At 44.0% G+C, this 13,661-nt stretch overlaps 1 protein-coding gene across 2 annotated transcripts in view; it reads right to left on the bottom strand.

The window, feature by feature from the left end:
• Nucleotides 1-11,653: 11,653 nt before the first annotated feature.
• Nucleotides 11,654-13,661, bottom strand: part of DBF4B (DBF4B-CDC7 kinase regulatory subunit) — a 43,451-nt gene continuing 41,443 nt past the window's right edge. For both annotated transcript variants that reach the window (XM_060781222.2, XM_060781221.2), the window contains exon 13: nt 11,654-12,939. In XM_060781222.2, coding sequence (XP_060637205.2) covers nt 11,730-12,939 — 1,210 coding nt within the window. In that variant the 3' untranslated portion in view covers nt 11,654-11,729. The remainder of the gene's footprint in view (nt 12,940-13,661) is intronic.

The raw sequence follows: 13,661 nt of genomic DNA, 5'->3' as shown, positions 1-13,661 counted from the left end.
TCCAGGGTAGGCAGCTGGATATCCCCATTGCCCAGTTCACCCAGCCATAGGATCTCCGTCTTTGCTGGATTCACCCTCAACCTGCTGGCACGCAGCCATCCAGTAACGGCCTCGAGGCACTGATGGAAATAATCAGGTACAGAGTCTGGTCGGCCTTCCATCTTCAGCACAAGCTGAGTGTCATCAGCGTACTGGTAACACTCAAGCCCAAAACCTCGAACCAGCTGAGCAAGTGGACGCATATAAATGTTAAACAACAGAGGGGAGAGAATGGCCCTCTAAGGAAACCCACAAGATAGAGGGGAACAGGAAAGGCACCAGGTCCCCTCTGATCTTGGAAGCTAAGCAGGGTCAGCCCTGGTTAGTACTTGGATGGGCAATGAATATCAGGTGCTGGAAGCAATGTTTCAAAAAAAGGATCTGGCAATGTGATTGCCATTCTTAGTGATTGCAGCCAGAATAGTGTTTGCGAAAATTTGGAGGAGCAAAGAAATCCCAAAAAGAGAAGACTAGCAAAAAAAATAAATTGTAAAAGTAACGAACATGAACCAACTAACTTATTGGATTTCCCCAAATCAAGGCCTACCAAAGAAACAAACACATTGGGACCTGGTAAAGAATGACTTTGAGCAACTGAAAATTGATTTGATAATATAAAATATGACATTCACAAGATACTACAAGGGACACAGGGAAGTACAATTATTTCCTGTCATATTTGTTGTTGTTCATTCGTTCAGTTGTTTCCGACTCTTCGGGACCTCATGGACCAGCCCACGCCAGAGCTCCCTATCGGCCCTCACCACCCACAGCTCCCCCGAGGTCAATCCAGTCACTTCAAGGATGCCATCCATCCATCTTGCCCTTGGTCGGCCCCTCTTCCTTTTACCTTCCACTTTCCCCACATAATTGTCTTCTCTAAGCTTTCCTGTCCCCTCATGATGTGGCCAAAGTACTTCATCTTTGCCTCAAATATCCTTCCCTCCAACAAGCAGTCGGGCTTTATTTCCTGAAGTATGGACTGGTTGGATCTTCTTGCGGTCCAAGGCACTCTCAGAACTTTCCTCCAACACCATAGTTCAAAAGCATCTCTCTTTCTTCGCTCAGCCTTCCCTATCGTCCAGCTCTCACATCCATAGGTGACTATGGGGAATACCATTGCTTTGACGATGTGGATCTTTGTTGCCAGTGTGATGTCTCTCCACTATTTTATCGAGATTGGACATTACTCTCCTCCCAAGAAGTAAGCGTCTCCTGATTTCCTGGCTGGAGTCTGTGTCTGCAGTAATCTTTGCACCTAGAAATACAAAGTCTGTCACGGCCTCCACGGTTTCTCCCTCTATTTCCCAGTTGTCAGCCATTCTTGTTGCCATAATCTTGATTTTTTTTTTAATGTTTAGCTGCAACCCAGCTTTTGCGCTTTCTTCTTTCACCTTGATTAGAAGGCTCCTCAGCTCCTCCTTGCTTTCGGCCATCAAAGTTGTGTCATCTGCATATCTAAGATTGTTAATGTTTCTTCCAGCAATTTTTACCCCAGCCTTGCATTTGTCAAGCCCCGCACATCGCATGATGTGTTCTGCATACAAGTTGAATAGGTTGGGTGAGAGTATACAACCCTGCCATACGCCTTTCCCAATCTTGAACCATTCTGTTGTTCCATGGTCAGTTCTTACTGTTGCTACTTGGTCCTTGTACAGATTCCTCAGGAGAGAGATAAGGCGACTTGGTATGCGCATACCACCAAGAACTTGCCACAATTTATTACGATCCACACAGTCAAAGGTTTTAGAATAGTCAATAAAACAGAAATAGATGTTTTTCTGAAACTTCCTTTCTCCATTATCCAGTGAATATTGGCAATTTGGTCATATTAATAGCAAAATTATTGTTAACCACCGATTAATAGAAGGAAGTCAACCTAGAACATTTTTTTCTGTTATTTCTGTTTTTGTGTTTTTCTTCTAAAAATCCCTCCTTTCTCATCTCCCACTTTCCTTTCCGAATATTGTTCCCACACTATTGATGTATCTTTTTTTGTTAGATATAACAAAAAAAAAACTCTAAATAGAAAGCAAAAAGGAAGACAGCAAGTATTTTCTCATCCCATAGATTATTTTTATTGTTTGCTTTTTCTTACTCCTTCCCTCCTCTTCTCTCTTTTCTTCTCATACTTTCCTGTAAATGACAAATGTTTCCCCACTTTCACTGTAAATGCGGGTTCTTGTGTTTTCTCTTTTCCAAATATTATCTTCTTTCAACAAAACCTTAATAAAATATAATTTTTTAAAAAAGAAGGACCTGGCAATGAATTTCAAAGGCAAGGAATACTCACAGGTAGTTTTGCCAGTTCCTTCTTCTGAAATATAGCCTCCAGCACCTGGTATTCACTGGCACTTGCCCATCTGACTTGAAGACACATTGACATACACATAAAATAATAAAAAACAAATGTACTTATCAATAGACTTAGAGTAATAAATAGTATTGTTCCATTATCCGGGCGGAGGCCACAAGGGGTCACTAGAGAGAGAGGGATAATCCATTTTATGGGGGTGGAGGGTGGGTTGAAGGAGGAAAACCACTTCCTTGTTTTCCTGTTATTCCCACCCCACCCATGCCGCTATTGTGGAAACAACTGTCCATTATGAAATGGGAAGTTGGGATGGGAATAACCAGCAAAAACAGGAAATGGTTTTCCTCCTTCAACTACCTTCCCCCCCCCCCCCAATAAAATGGACTTTCTCTCTATCGCCCCCTAGTGGCCTCCACCCAGATAATGGAACATAATAACTTGGAAAACATAGGGCAGGTTGTCAGTGTTACCAGGCATTATTTTTTCCCTGGAAATTGCAGAAGAGTAAAGATACCTCTAAGAACCTGAAAAGTCCATTACTGTACTGGATAACTCATACCTTGTGTTTTAATGCACCTGTTTATGGGATTAAGCTCAATTTATGGGATTATGGAGCAAGGCTAGCCCATTTAAAAGAAATTGGATGTTGTAAGGTATCCCAGGCCAATTATGTGTTGTTGCTATTTATGTTTGGCTGTGCCAAGTCAAATTGGTTAGCTAGACAGATACTGGGAGTGTGTACGTAAACTCCTGCAGCCTGAAGCTTTGCTTCTTTGCTTGCTCGAGTAATTGGGAGCTTTTTGCCCTGAAGAGTACTTTTTTTCTGGAAGATATCAGCTTGCAATATACCATAGTCAGGATTCAGATTTATGAGATTTTATTGTCTGTGTATATTAACAGCTGGATGGTCCTGCCTTTCAGTGTAGGCATAGGGATTAAGGAATAGGCTCAAATGCTTAGATGTCTTCTAGTGTCATTTTGGGATTAAATCCAATGTTCACCTAAATAGTTTCAAGCAAGTTTAGCAGGGAACTGAAACATGCAAAAGTCAGAAAATTCAAGCACAAGGACTCACCTTTATTATAATTATACAACTGGAATGGGTCTCATGAGTCATCTAGTCCAGTTCTTTGCTTAATGGAGGATCTCCAGCTAAAGCATCCCCAGTAGATAGCTATCCAGTCTCTTTTAGAAAACATCAAGAGGAGGCCCCAATAACTTTCTATAATTGATTCGGTTCCTGATCTGATTTCATTGTTAAGAAGTTCCTTCCAATGCTCAATCAAAATGTACTCTCCTGTAACTTGAAACCATTAGATCTGGTCCTACTTCCACCCTATTCTGTGTGGGAAATTTTGCCCAATTGTATAATTCGTGGGGGTTCAGAATGCTCTTTGATAGTAGGTGAACTATAAATCCCAGCAACTACAATTCCCAAATGTCAATGTTTATTTTCCCCAAACTCCACCAGTCTTCACATTTGGGCATATTGAGTATTTGTGCCAAGTTTGGTTCAGATCTATCATTGGTTGAGTCCACAGTGCTCTCTGGATGTAGGTGAACTACAACTCCAAAACTCAAGGTCAATGCTCACTAAACCCTTCCAGTATTGTCTGTTGGTCGTGGGAGTTGTGTGTGCCAAGTTTGGTTCAATTCCATTGTTAGTGGAGTTCAGAATGCTCCTTGATTGTAGGTTAACTATAAATCTCAGCAACTACAACTCCCAAATGACAAAATCAATCCTCCCTCAACTCCACTAGCATTTACACGTGGGTGCATTGGGTATTTGTGCCCAGTTTGGTCCAGTGAATGAAAATACATCTTGCATATCTGATATTTACATTATGATTTATAAAAATAGTAAAATGACAGTTATGAAGTAGCAACAAAAACAATGTTATGGTTGGGGGTCACCACAACATGAGGGACTGTATTAAGGGTCACGGCAATAGGAAGGTTGAGAACCACTGGTCTATATGTATATATGTGTGTATTTTGTGCATGCATATCTTTATGCACACATTTCCGCCTTCAACTCACCTGCCACCTTATGGCAATCTCTTAAATTTTATAGGATTTTCTTCAGCTAGGAATATTCCGAGATGGTTTGCCATTGCCTCTGAAATATAGCCTGCAGTATTTGGCTTTCTTTTGTAGCTCTCTTCCAAGTACTAACCAGGCCTAGTTACTCACTGACATCAGACAAGAGCCATCAGATTGAAGACTCCCTACCATCTCTGGAACACCTTTCTTACCCAGCCACAAGTTTCACAACTACTGCATTTCATCAATTGACTTTCCCTCCACTCTTTCTGCACCCACAACATTTTTATTAACCTTCTTTCACCCTCCACTGGAATCAGTTCAGTTGCTTGTTGCCCTTTTTCTTTCACCAGCCTGACATGTTTCTGTCCTTCCATTAATCACTAGTTTAGCTTTACGACTGCAGGACAAAATAGCATACAAGGCTCTCACTCTCCCAGCAGGGCTGTGGAGCAGGACTGGTGAATTGGAAAAACTGCTCCCTATGCCACTGTGGAGCAGACAGAGCTTGGTGGATACAGGCACTTAAGGCTCACAGAATAGGTGTTTTGAATTTCCAAGGCAGGCTGCAAAAAGATGTTTGGATGGTAAGGCTCTGGGATTTAAATTATTGGTAGGTTGTTAGCTGTGTCACTTTTGCATGTCTGCCGCCTTTGTGTCTAACCCAGTGGTTCTCAACCTTCCTAATGCCGTGACCCCTTAATACAGTTCCTCATGTTGTGGTGACCCCCAACCATGAAATTATTTTTGTTGCTACTTCACATTTTTGACCTAAAAGAAACACTGCCTGAACATCAAACAAAAAGTGGGTGCTAGAAACAATATCATACGAAAGCTGACTGGCACAACCTGGGGATCACAACCAGATACAGTGAAGACATCTGCCCTTTCGCTATGCTACTCTGCTGCTGAGTATGCATGCCCAGTGTGGAACACATCTCACCACACTAAAACAGTGGATGTGGCTCTTAATGAGACATGCCACATTATCACAGGGTGTCTGCGCCCTACACCACTGGAGAAATTACACTGCTTAGCCGGTATTGCACCACCTGACATCCGCCGGGAAGTTACAGCCAATAGTGAAAGGACCAAGGCAGAGACATCTCCAGCTCATCCCTTGTTTGGGTATCAGCCAGCACGTCAATGACTTAAATCAAGAAATAGTTTTCTTAGATCTACAGAGACACTCGCTGGAACACCTCAGCAAGCCGAGTTCAAAAGTGGCAGGCTCAAACCCAACACCTCAACCCGTGGGTGATACCAGATGAGAGACTCCCCCCTGGGCACACAGAAGACTGGGCGACTTGGAAGGCGCTGAACAGACTGCGCTCTGGCACCACGAGATGCAGAGCCAATCTTAAGAAATGGGGGTACCAAGTTGAATCCACGACATGCGAGTGTGGAGAAGAGCAAACCACAGACCACCTGCTGCAATGCAACCTGAGCCCTGCCACATGCACAATGGAGGACCTCCTTGCGGCAACACCAGAGGCACTCCAAGTGGCCAGATACTGGTCAAAGGACATTTAATCAGCTACCAAGTTTGCAAAATTTGTGTGTGTTTTTTTTATCTGTTTGTTTGTTTTGTTCTGTTAGAAATGTAATACAATGTTCTGGTTGCGGATGACACGATAAATAAAATAAACTATTATTTTACTATTGTTATGAATCATAATGTAAATATCTGATAGGCAAAATGTATTTTCATTCACTGGACCAAATTTGGCACAAATACCCAATACTCCCAAATTTGAATACTGGTGGGGTTGGATGAGGATTGATTTTGTCATTTTGGAGTTGTAGGTGCTGGGATTTATAATTCACCTACAATCAAAGAGCATTCTGGACTCCACCAACCATGGAATTGAATCAAACTTGGCACACAGCATTCCCATGACCAACAGAAAATACTGGAATGCTTTGGTGGGCACTGACCTTGAGTTTTGGAGTTTCAGTTCCTCTATATCCAGAGAGCACTATGGACTCAAACAATGATGGATCTAGAGCAAACCTGGCACAAATACTCAATATGTACAAATATGAACACTGGTGGAGTTTGGGGAAAATACACCTTGACATTTGGGAGTTGTAGTTGCTGGGATTTATAGTTCACCTACAATCAAAGAGCATTTTGAACCCTAACAATGATAGAATTGGGCCAAACTTCCCACACAGAACCCCCATGACCAACAGAAAAGACTGTGTTTTCTGATGGCCTTTGGCGACCCCTCTGACACCCCCTCGTGACCCCCTCAAGGGGTCCTGGCCCCCAGGTTGAGAAACACAGGTCTAACCAATCTCTCATCCCCAACCTTGTGTTTTCCAGAGGTAATGGACCACAACTCCCATCATCCATCAAGCCTGGATTAAACTGAATCCCTATGCAGTGCTTCTCAACCTGGGGGTTCCCAGATGTTCTAGCCTTCAACTCCCAGAAATCCTAACAGCTGATAAACTGGCTGGGATTTCTGGGAGTTGTAGGCCAAAACAACTGGGGACCCACAGGTTGAGAACTACTGTTTAAAAGGGAGGGCAATTCTCAGACAGACTTTCATTTGGGTCTCCTGATTTTCTAAACAAAGGGCATTGTCTACCTCTCTAAAGATGATCAGATGGCATAAGTGTTTGTGGACTAGTGTTCATTTCAACAGATGCATGGAATATTAACCACACTTTACAGGTATACATATATGGATGTATGGATTGAGAAAGAGAATGGGCCCATTGCATTTCCAAGGATTTGGTTCCAGTAACCACTGTGGATATACAAAAAATACAGACGATCGTGCCCCTATTACTAGATAGCAATGCAACTGCACATGCTTCAGTGTGTCCTTATTCATGTTGCTATTTAGCAATATGGGGGTGTGGCGATCTGTGGTGGCTGGAAATCATGTGTCTGGACCCCATAGATCCAGAAGGTCCTCTGCATAAAAACATGTCCAAATGCCCATAAAAAGTGAGATAAGCTCTAAGATAAAGCATTGGTGACCATTCACAACAATAGTTAGTGGTGATGGAATTACCCTAATTTTGCTTTCCTCATTAACATCTGCAATGGGGCAGAAAACTACAGGAGTTGTTCAAGCTCTTGTTGTTAGAGAATGAGCATAATATAAAGAGCATATCTGCAGAAATCTTAAAGGACAGCGAGCCTGCTGAGCTGCCACATGGGGATGGGTGAGATGTGCACTGTCGGACTCTTTGGTTTGGCAGGAGTTCAAGATTATAAACAAATGCACGTGGCTGAGCATAACTGGACAGGGGCAACATTGAATGTGTAGCTGTACTGTTGAACTTGTATTCCTTATGGCCTTATAGGGGAAGGAGACTCTAAATCAGTGGTTCTCAACCTTCCTAATGCCACGACCCCTTAATACAGTTCCTCATGTTGTGGTGACCCCCAACCATAAAATTATTTTCATTGTTACTTCATAAATGTAATTTTGCTACTGTTATGAATTGTAATGTAAATATCCGATATGCAGGATGTATTTTCATTCACTGGGCCAAATTTGGCACAAATACCCAATATGCCCAAATTTGAATACTAGTGGGGTTGGGGGGAGGGACTGGTTTTATCATTTGGAAGTTGTACTTGCTGGGATTTATAGTTCATCTACAATCAAAGAACATTCTGATCTTCACCAATGATGGAACTGAACCAATCTTGGCACACAGAACTCCCATGAACATCAGAAAACACTAGCAGGGTTTGGTGGGCATGGATCTTGAGTTTGGGAGTTGTAGTTAATTTACATCTGTGGACTGAAACAATGATGGATCAGGACCAAATTTGGCACAAATACTCAATATGCCCAAATGTGAACACTAGTGGAGTTTGGGGGAAATAGACCTTGGCATTTGGGAGTTGTAGTTGCTGGGATTTATAGTTCACCTACAATCAAAGAGCATTCTAAACCCCACCAACAATAGAATTGGACCTAACTTTCCATACGTAATCCAGATGACCAAGAGAAAATACTGTGTTTTCTGATGGTCTTTGGTGACCCCTCTGACACCCTCTTGCGACCCCCCCAGGGGTCCCAACCCCCAGGTTGAGAAACACTGCTCTAAATGCTCAGCTGCTTCTGCGTAAGTATGATGGAATGCATACATTTGCACTGTATGGAATGGCTGCTTATGGAGGGGAGAAAACATTTGCATCATTACTGCCTTATCTATCTTTATGGGACTGTTTTGGACTAAACTGACTGAGGGTATGACACTCCACAGTGTATCGTTCTGTGCAACTCTCCTCTCTTATTGGTGAAGAATGATGTCAGTTGCAGCATCAAGAGGCAAGTAAAAAGAAGCAAAACCTCATAAGGACAGGGCCTTCTCAGTGGTGGCTCCCCAGCTATGGAACTCCCTCCCCAGGGATATTAGATCAGCCCCCTCCCTCCTGACTTTCCAAAAAAAAGTAAAGACCTGGCTCTTTGAGAATGCAGCAGAAATATCATGGAACTATGAATGATGAACATGGAATGGCCAGACGATGTTACTGGATAACGTTGTTAACAGGGTGACACCGATGTTTATATGCTTTAACGGTTTTTATATATGTTTTATATTGTAATATTGATTGTTTTTAATGACACTTTTATGAATGCCTGACATCGAATTGTGCCAATCTGCAACCCGCCTTGAGTCACTGTATGGCTGAAAAATGCGGGCTATAAATATCGTAAATAAATAAAATAAATAATTATTAATTTCTAAAATTAACTCCCAGTGCTGAGACACAGCACCCCTGCCTAAACTGTTCTGCCCTTTGATGCTGCCAAACAGACTAAAGCTGTTCAATGTATTGTCGAAGGCTTTCATGGCCGGAATCACTGGGATGTTGTAGTTTTTCAGGCTGTATGGCCATGTTCTAGAACAGTGGTTCTCAACCTGGGGTCCCCAGATGTTTTTGGCCTACAACTCCCAGAAATCCCAGCCAGTTTACCAGCTGTTAGGATTTCTGGGAGTTGAAGGCCAAAAATATCTGGGGACCCCAGGTTGAGAACCACTGTTCTAGAAGCAATACAGCCCGAAAAACCTACAACAACCCAGACTAAGGCTGAATCTACACTGTCATGTCATTCAGATTATCAAAGCAGATAATCCAAATTATCTGCTTTGAACTGGAGCCCCCGGTGGCACAGTGGGTTAAACCCCTGTGCTGGCAGGACTGAAGACCGACAGGTCACAGGTTCGAATCCGAGGAGAGCGTGGATGAGCTCCCTCTATCAGCTCCAGCTCCTCATGCGGGGACATGAGAGAAGCCTCCCACAAGGATGATAAAGCATCAAAACATCCGGGTGTCCCCTGGGCAATGTCCTTGTAGACGGCCAATTCTTTCACACCAGAAGCGTCTTGCAGTTTCTCAAGTTGCTCCTGACACGGCAAAAAAAAAAAAAAACTGCTTTGAAATGGATTATATGACTCTACACTGCCATATAATCCAGTTCAAAGCAGATGATCTGGATTTTATATGGTAGCAGGGAACAGCTATCTTGCTTTTACATTTTTGTACAGTACCTGGGAATAATAATCACCATCACTACCTTGCACACATAGCCAGTACACTCACACCATGGAAGGAGTGGGGATATTCAAGGCTATTAAATCATATCCTCTTTCCTGGTAAAATGTCAAGAAACATATTTATTTTTTAAAAAAGGAATCGAAAAAAATATACCACTACAAATTCCTTAGATTCACACACTAACTTACAAAACACATATAAGAAAACCTGGGGCACAATGGACGGAAAAACAAGGATCAGATAATGAGTAGGCCAAGAAATCAGTACTATCCCATTGTTAAAAGGCCCACAACAGTGGTTCTCAACCTGTGGGTCCCCAGATGTATGGGCCTACAACTCCCAGAAATCCCAGTTTACCAGCTGTTAGGATTTCTGGGGGTTGAAGGCCAAAATATCTGGTGACCCACAGGCTGAGAACCTGAGATTTTCATCAGCAGAGACGGGTCACTGTAGGCTTCTTAACAAGCAAATGCTAACAAGCCAGAAATGTAACCCACAATTTTCATTTACTCAAGAGACCCACATTCTTCTGACCACCCTAACTTAAGTCTACTTCTCCCAAAGGAAAAATAAAAAAACAGAAAATACTTTTCCTTTGTGAGAAGTAGACCTAGGTTAGGGTGGTCAGAAGAATGTGGGTCTCTTGAGTAAATGAAAATTGTGGGTTACATTTCTGGATTGTTAGCATTTGGCCTACAGTTTAAGTGTCCCTCTCTACAAATTCATATCTCTTTAGAGGAAGGGTGAGAATTTGTATCATAAACATACGCAGGGCAACAACCTTGTCTGAACTCTGGAAAGCAAAAAGGTCACATTCCCCATCTGTATCTCTCATTTCCCAAAGAGCCAATCCACTAACCACAAAAGAAATATTTAGACGGGTGCCAGATCTTGGTAAAGCGTCCCCCACCCCACTTTTTGTTAGGCAGAAGTCCTGGGTGGAAATATATGTTCTATTAGATACTGAAAATGACTTCTATTGCCACCTCCCTATACCCCAAGGTACATTTTTCATCTTGGGGGCCAGAGGAATGCAGCAGTTGCACTAGGGTTCGCCTACAAATGGACCTTGAGCTTGTTTGGAGGTTCTAGCATGGGAGCGCAGCTATCGTATAGACTGGAGACCTCGGTACCTGGCACGTCGTCCTCTTCCACCAAGCGCACAGCTTTGGGAGGGACGCACATGGAGCGGTGAGGGAGGAAGGGGACACCCGCCTAGCCAGCCAGATCAACCCTAGTGATCAATGGGGTGACAGATGTCACAGCCAGATCACCCTCACATCCGGTTGCACTAGGGTCATTGAGTGCCTACTTAACATCTCCAAAAAGTGCATTCTCCAGTTCATTTCTGGGGCAGATGAAGACAAATGATCTAATCCAGTGGTTCTCAACCCGGGGTCCCTAGATGTTTTTAGCCTTCAACTCCCAGAAATCCTAACAGCTGGTAAACTGGCTGGGATTTCTGGAAGATGTAGGCTAAAAACATCTGGGGACTCCAGGTTGAGAACCACTGATCTAATCAATCACCCAACATGGAAAAGGACAGAGGACTGCGGAGAGGCAAACAACTGGATGTTTACAGGAACAGCCTAGCTCAGGCATGGGCAAATTTCGGCCCTCGAGGTGCTTTGGACTTCAACTCCCACCATTCCTAACAGCCTCAGGCCTCTCCCTTTTCACCCTCAGCCGCTTAAGCTTAAGCGGCTGAGGGGGAAAAGGAAGAGGCCTGAGGCTGTTAGGAATGGTGGGAGTTGAAGTCCAAAGCACCTCGAGGGCCCAATTTGGCCCATGCATGGCCTAGCTCATCCATGCATCCACAGTAGCAAAGGGAGCTCTTGTCACATCTGCACAGCTGTTCTGGTAGTCTGAATTGTCTTCCTTGCAGGGCAAGTTTGGCTGGGGTGTCTGCCAAAGCACAGAGTAAAGATGGGCTTCGTAGTTGCTGTCTTGCATGCTGACACAGGTCCCCAGCAGCGCAGCATCCACCAGCCCCTCAGAAGGGAGGTGGGAGGCCGCGGCCAGGGCACAAAGAAGCGGTCCATCCCATTCCGAAAGGGAAGAAGAGCTATTTTCTTCAGTGGATATACAAGTCAGTTGATTGGAAGGCAGGCACAGGCAAGGGCTAGGCCCCAGGCCTGGTTGCTGTGGCAACACAGCCTGAGCTAGTTCGGTTATTTCAGGTGGAGAGTGCTGGACCACCGAGCCTCGCAGGGTATCGGCTATTTGCTTGCCTGAAGGGAAATCGGGTGGGTTTCTAAATCCAATATTAAGAACGGAAGAGTTGCAAGAGAGTGAGGCAGCACATGTCCCGTTCCTTAGAATAGATTCCTCCTCCTCCTGCTGCATTGGGCTTTTGAGATATTCAGTGTCTATAGCAACGGGCTCAGACAAGCGACAGGAACAGTTTTCCAAAGGTAAATGTGGGTGAGCGCAAAGGCAGATGGGGGTATGGGATGGAGCTGCACGCAGGCCAGGGCGTCTGGGAGCTGCCTGGCTGTCACTCAAATTCGGGAAAGGATGTTGTGGTGTGCCAACCTGCTCCTCCTTAGTGGCCAAGTCTGAACTTGACTGCTTCTTATCTGATGTGAGTGCTTGCTTCTTTTTCGCTGGACCTAAAGGGCTCCAGGACTTCTTCCGTTTGTGGGACAGTGCCAAGACCCTCTCCTTTTCAGGTGTAGTATGGCATTTGTCTTCAGCAGGGCCAATAGCCCGTGAGCCATTGTTTGCCACCAAGCTGCACTCTTTATGCAGGTTAGAAGCTGAACCTGGAGACTGCAAAACAAAGGGCACAGTGCTGTCGAACACCTCCAGGGACAAAGCCGTTAGCTGAAGAAAGCCTTGGTCCTCAAAGAAGTGGGTTGAGTCCCTCGGGGTGCCAAAGTGTCCTGCTGAGCCCTCAGCCGACATGCAACATTGCAGTGCGTGATCTAAAGGTGGTACTACCACATTCTCATTCACCTCCTTCAGCAATCCAAAGGACTTTCCATCACCAGTAGCCGGAGGCACCCTGGGGGAAAAACAAGAGATAGAAATGCAACATTTTAAAAAGGTCTGAGTGCTATAATAATAATAATAAGAAGAAGAAGAAGAAGAAGAAGAAGAGGAAGAAGAAGAAGAAGAAGAAGAAGAAGAAGAAGAAGAAGAAGAAGAGGAAGAAGAAGAAGAAGAAGAAGAAGAAGAAGAAGAAGAAGAAGAAGAAGAAGAAGAAGAAGAAGAATTATTTATTTGTATTGTTGAAGGCTTTCATGGCTGGAATCACTGGGTTGTTGTAGGTTTTTCCGAGCTATATGGCCATGTTCTAGAGCAGCGTTTCTCAACCTGGGGGTCGGGACCCCTGGGGGGGTTGCAAAGGGGTGTCAGAGGGGTCGCCAAAGTCCATCGGAAAACACAGTATTTTCTGTTGGTCATGGGGGTTCTTTGTGGGAAGTTTGGCCCAGTTCTATCATTGGTGGGGTTCAGAATGCTCTTTGATTGTAGGTGAACTATAAATCCCAACAAATACAACTTCCAAATGTCAAAGTCTATTTTCCCCAAACCCCATCAGTGTTCACATTTGGGCATATTGAGTATCCGTGCCAAGTTTGGTCCAGATCCATCATTGTTTGAGCCCACAGTGCTCTCTGGATGTAGGCAAACTACAACTCCCAAACTCAAGGTCAATGGCCACCAAACCCTTCCAGTATTTTCTGTTGATCATGGGAGTTCTCTGTGCCAACTTTGGTTCAATTC

This window comes from Anolis sagrei, chromosome 6, assembly GCF_037176765.1.
Source record: "Anolis sagrei isolate rAnoSag1 chromosome 6, rAnoSag1.mat, whole genome shotgun sequence".
Classification (NCBI taxonomy): domain Eukaryota; kingdom Metazoa; phylum Chordata; class Lepidosauria; order Squamata; family Dactyloidae; genus Anolis; species Anolis sagrei.
Note: the sequence above shows the minus strand (reverse complement) of the source record. Positions and strands in the feature narration are given on the sequence as shown.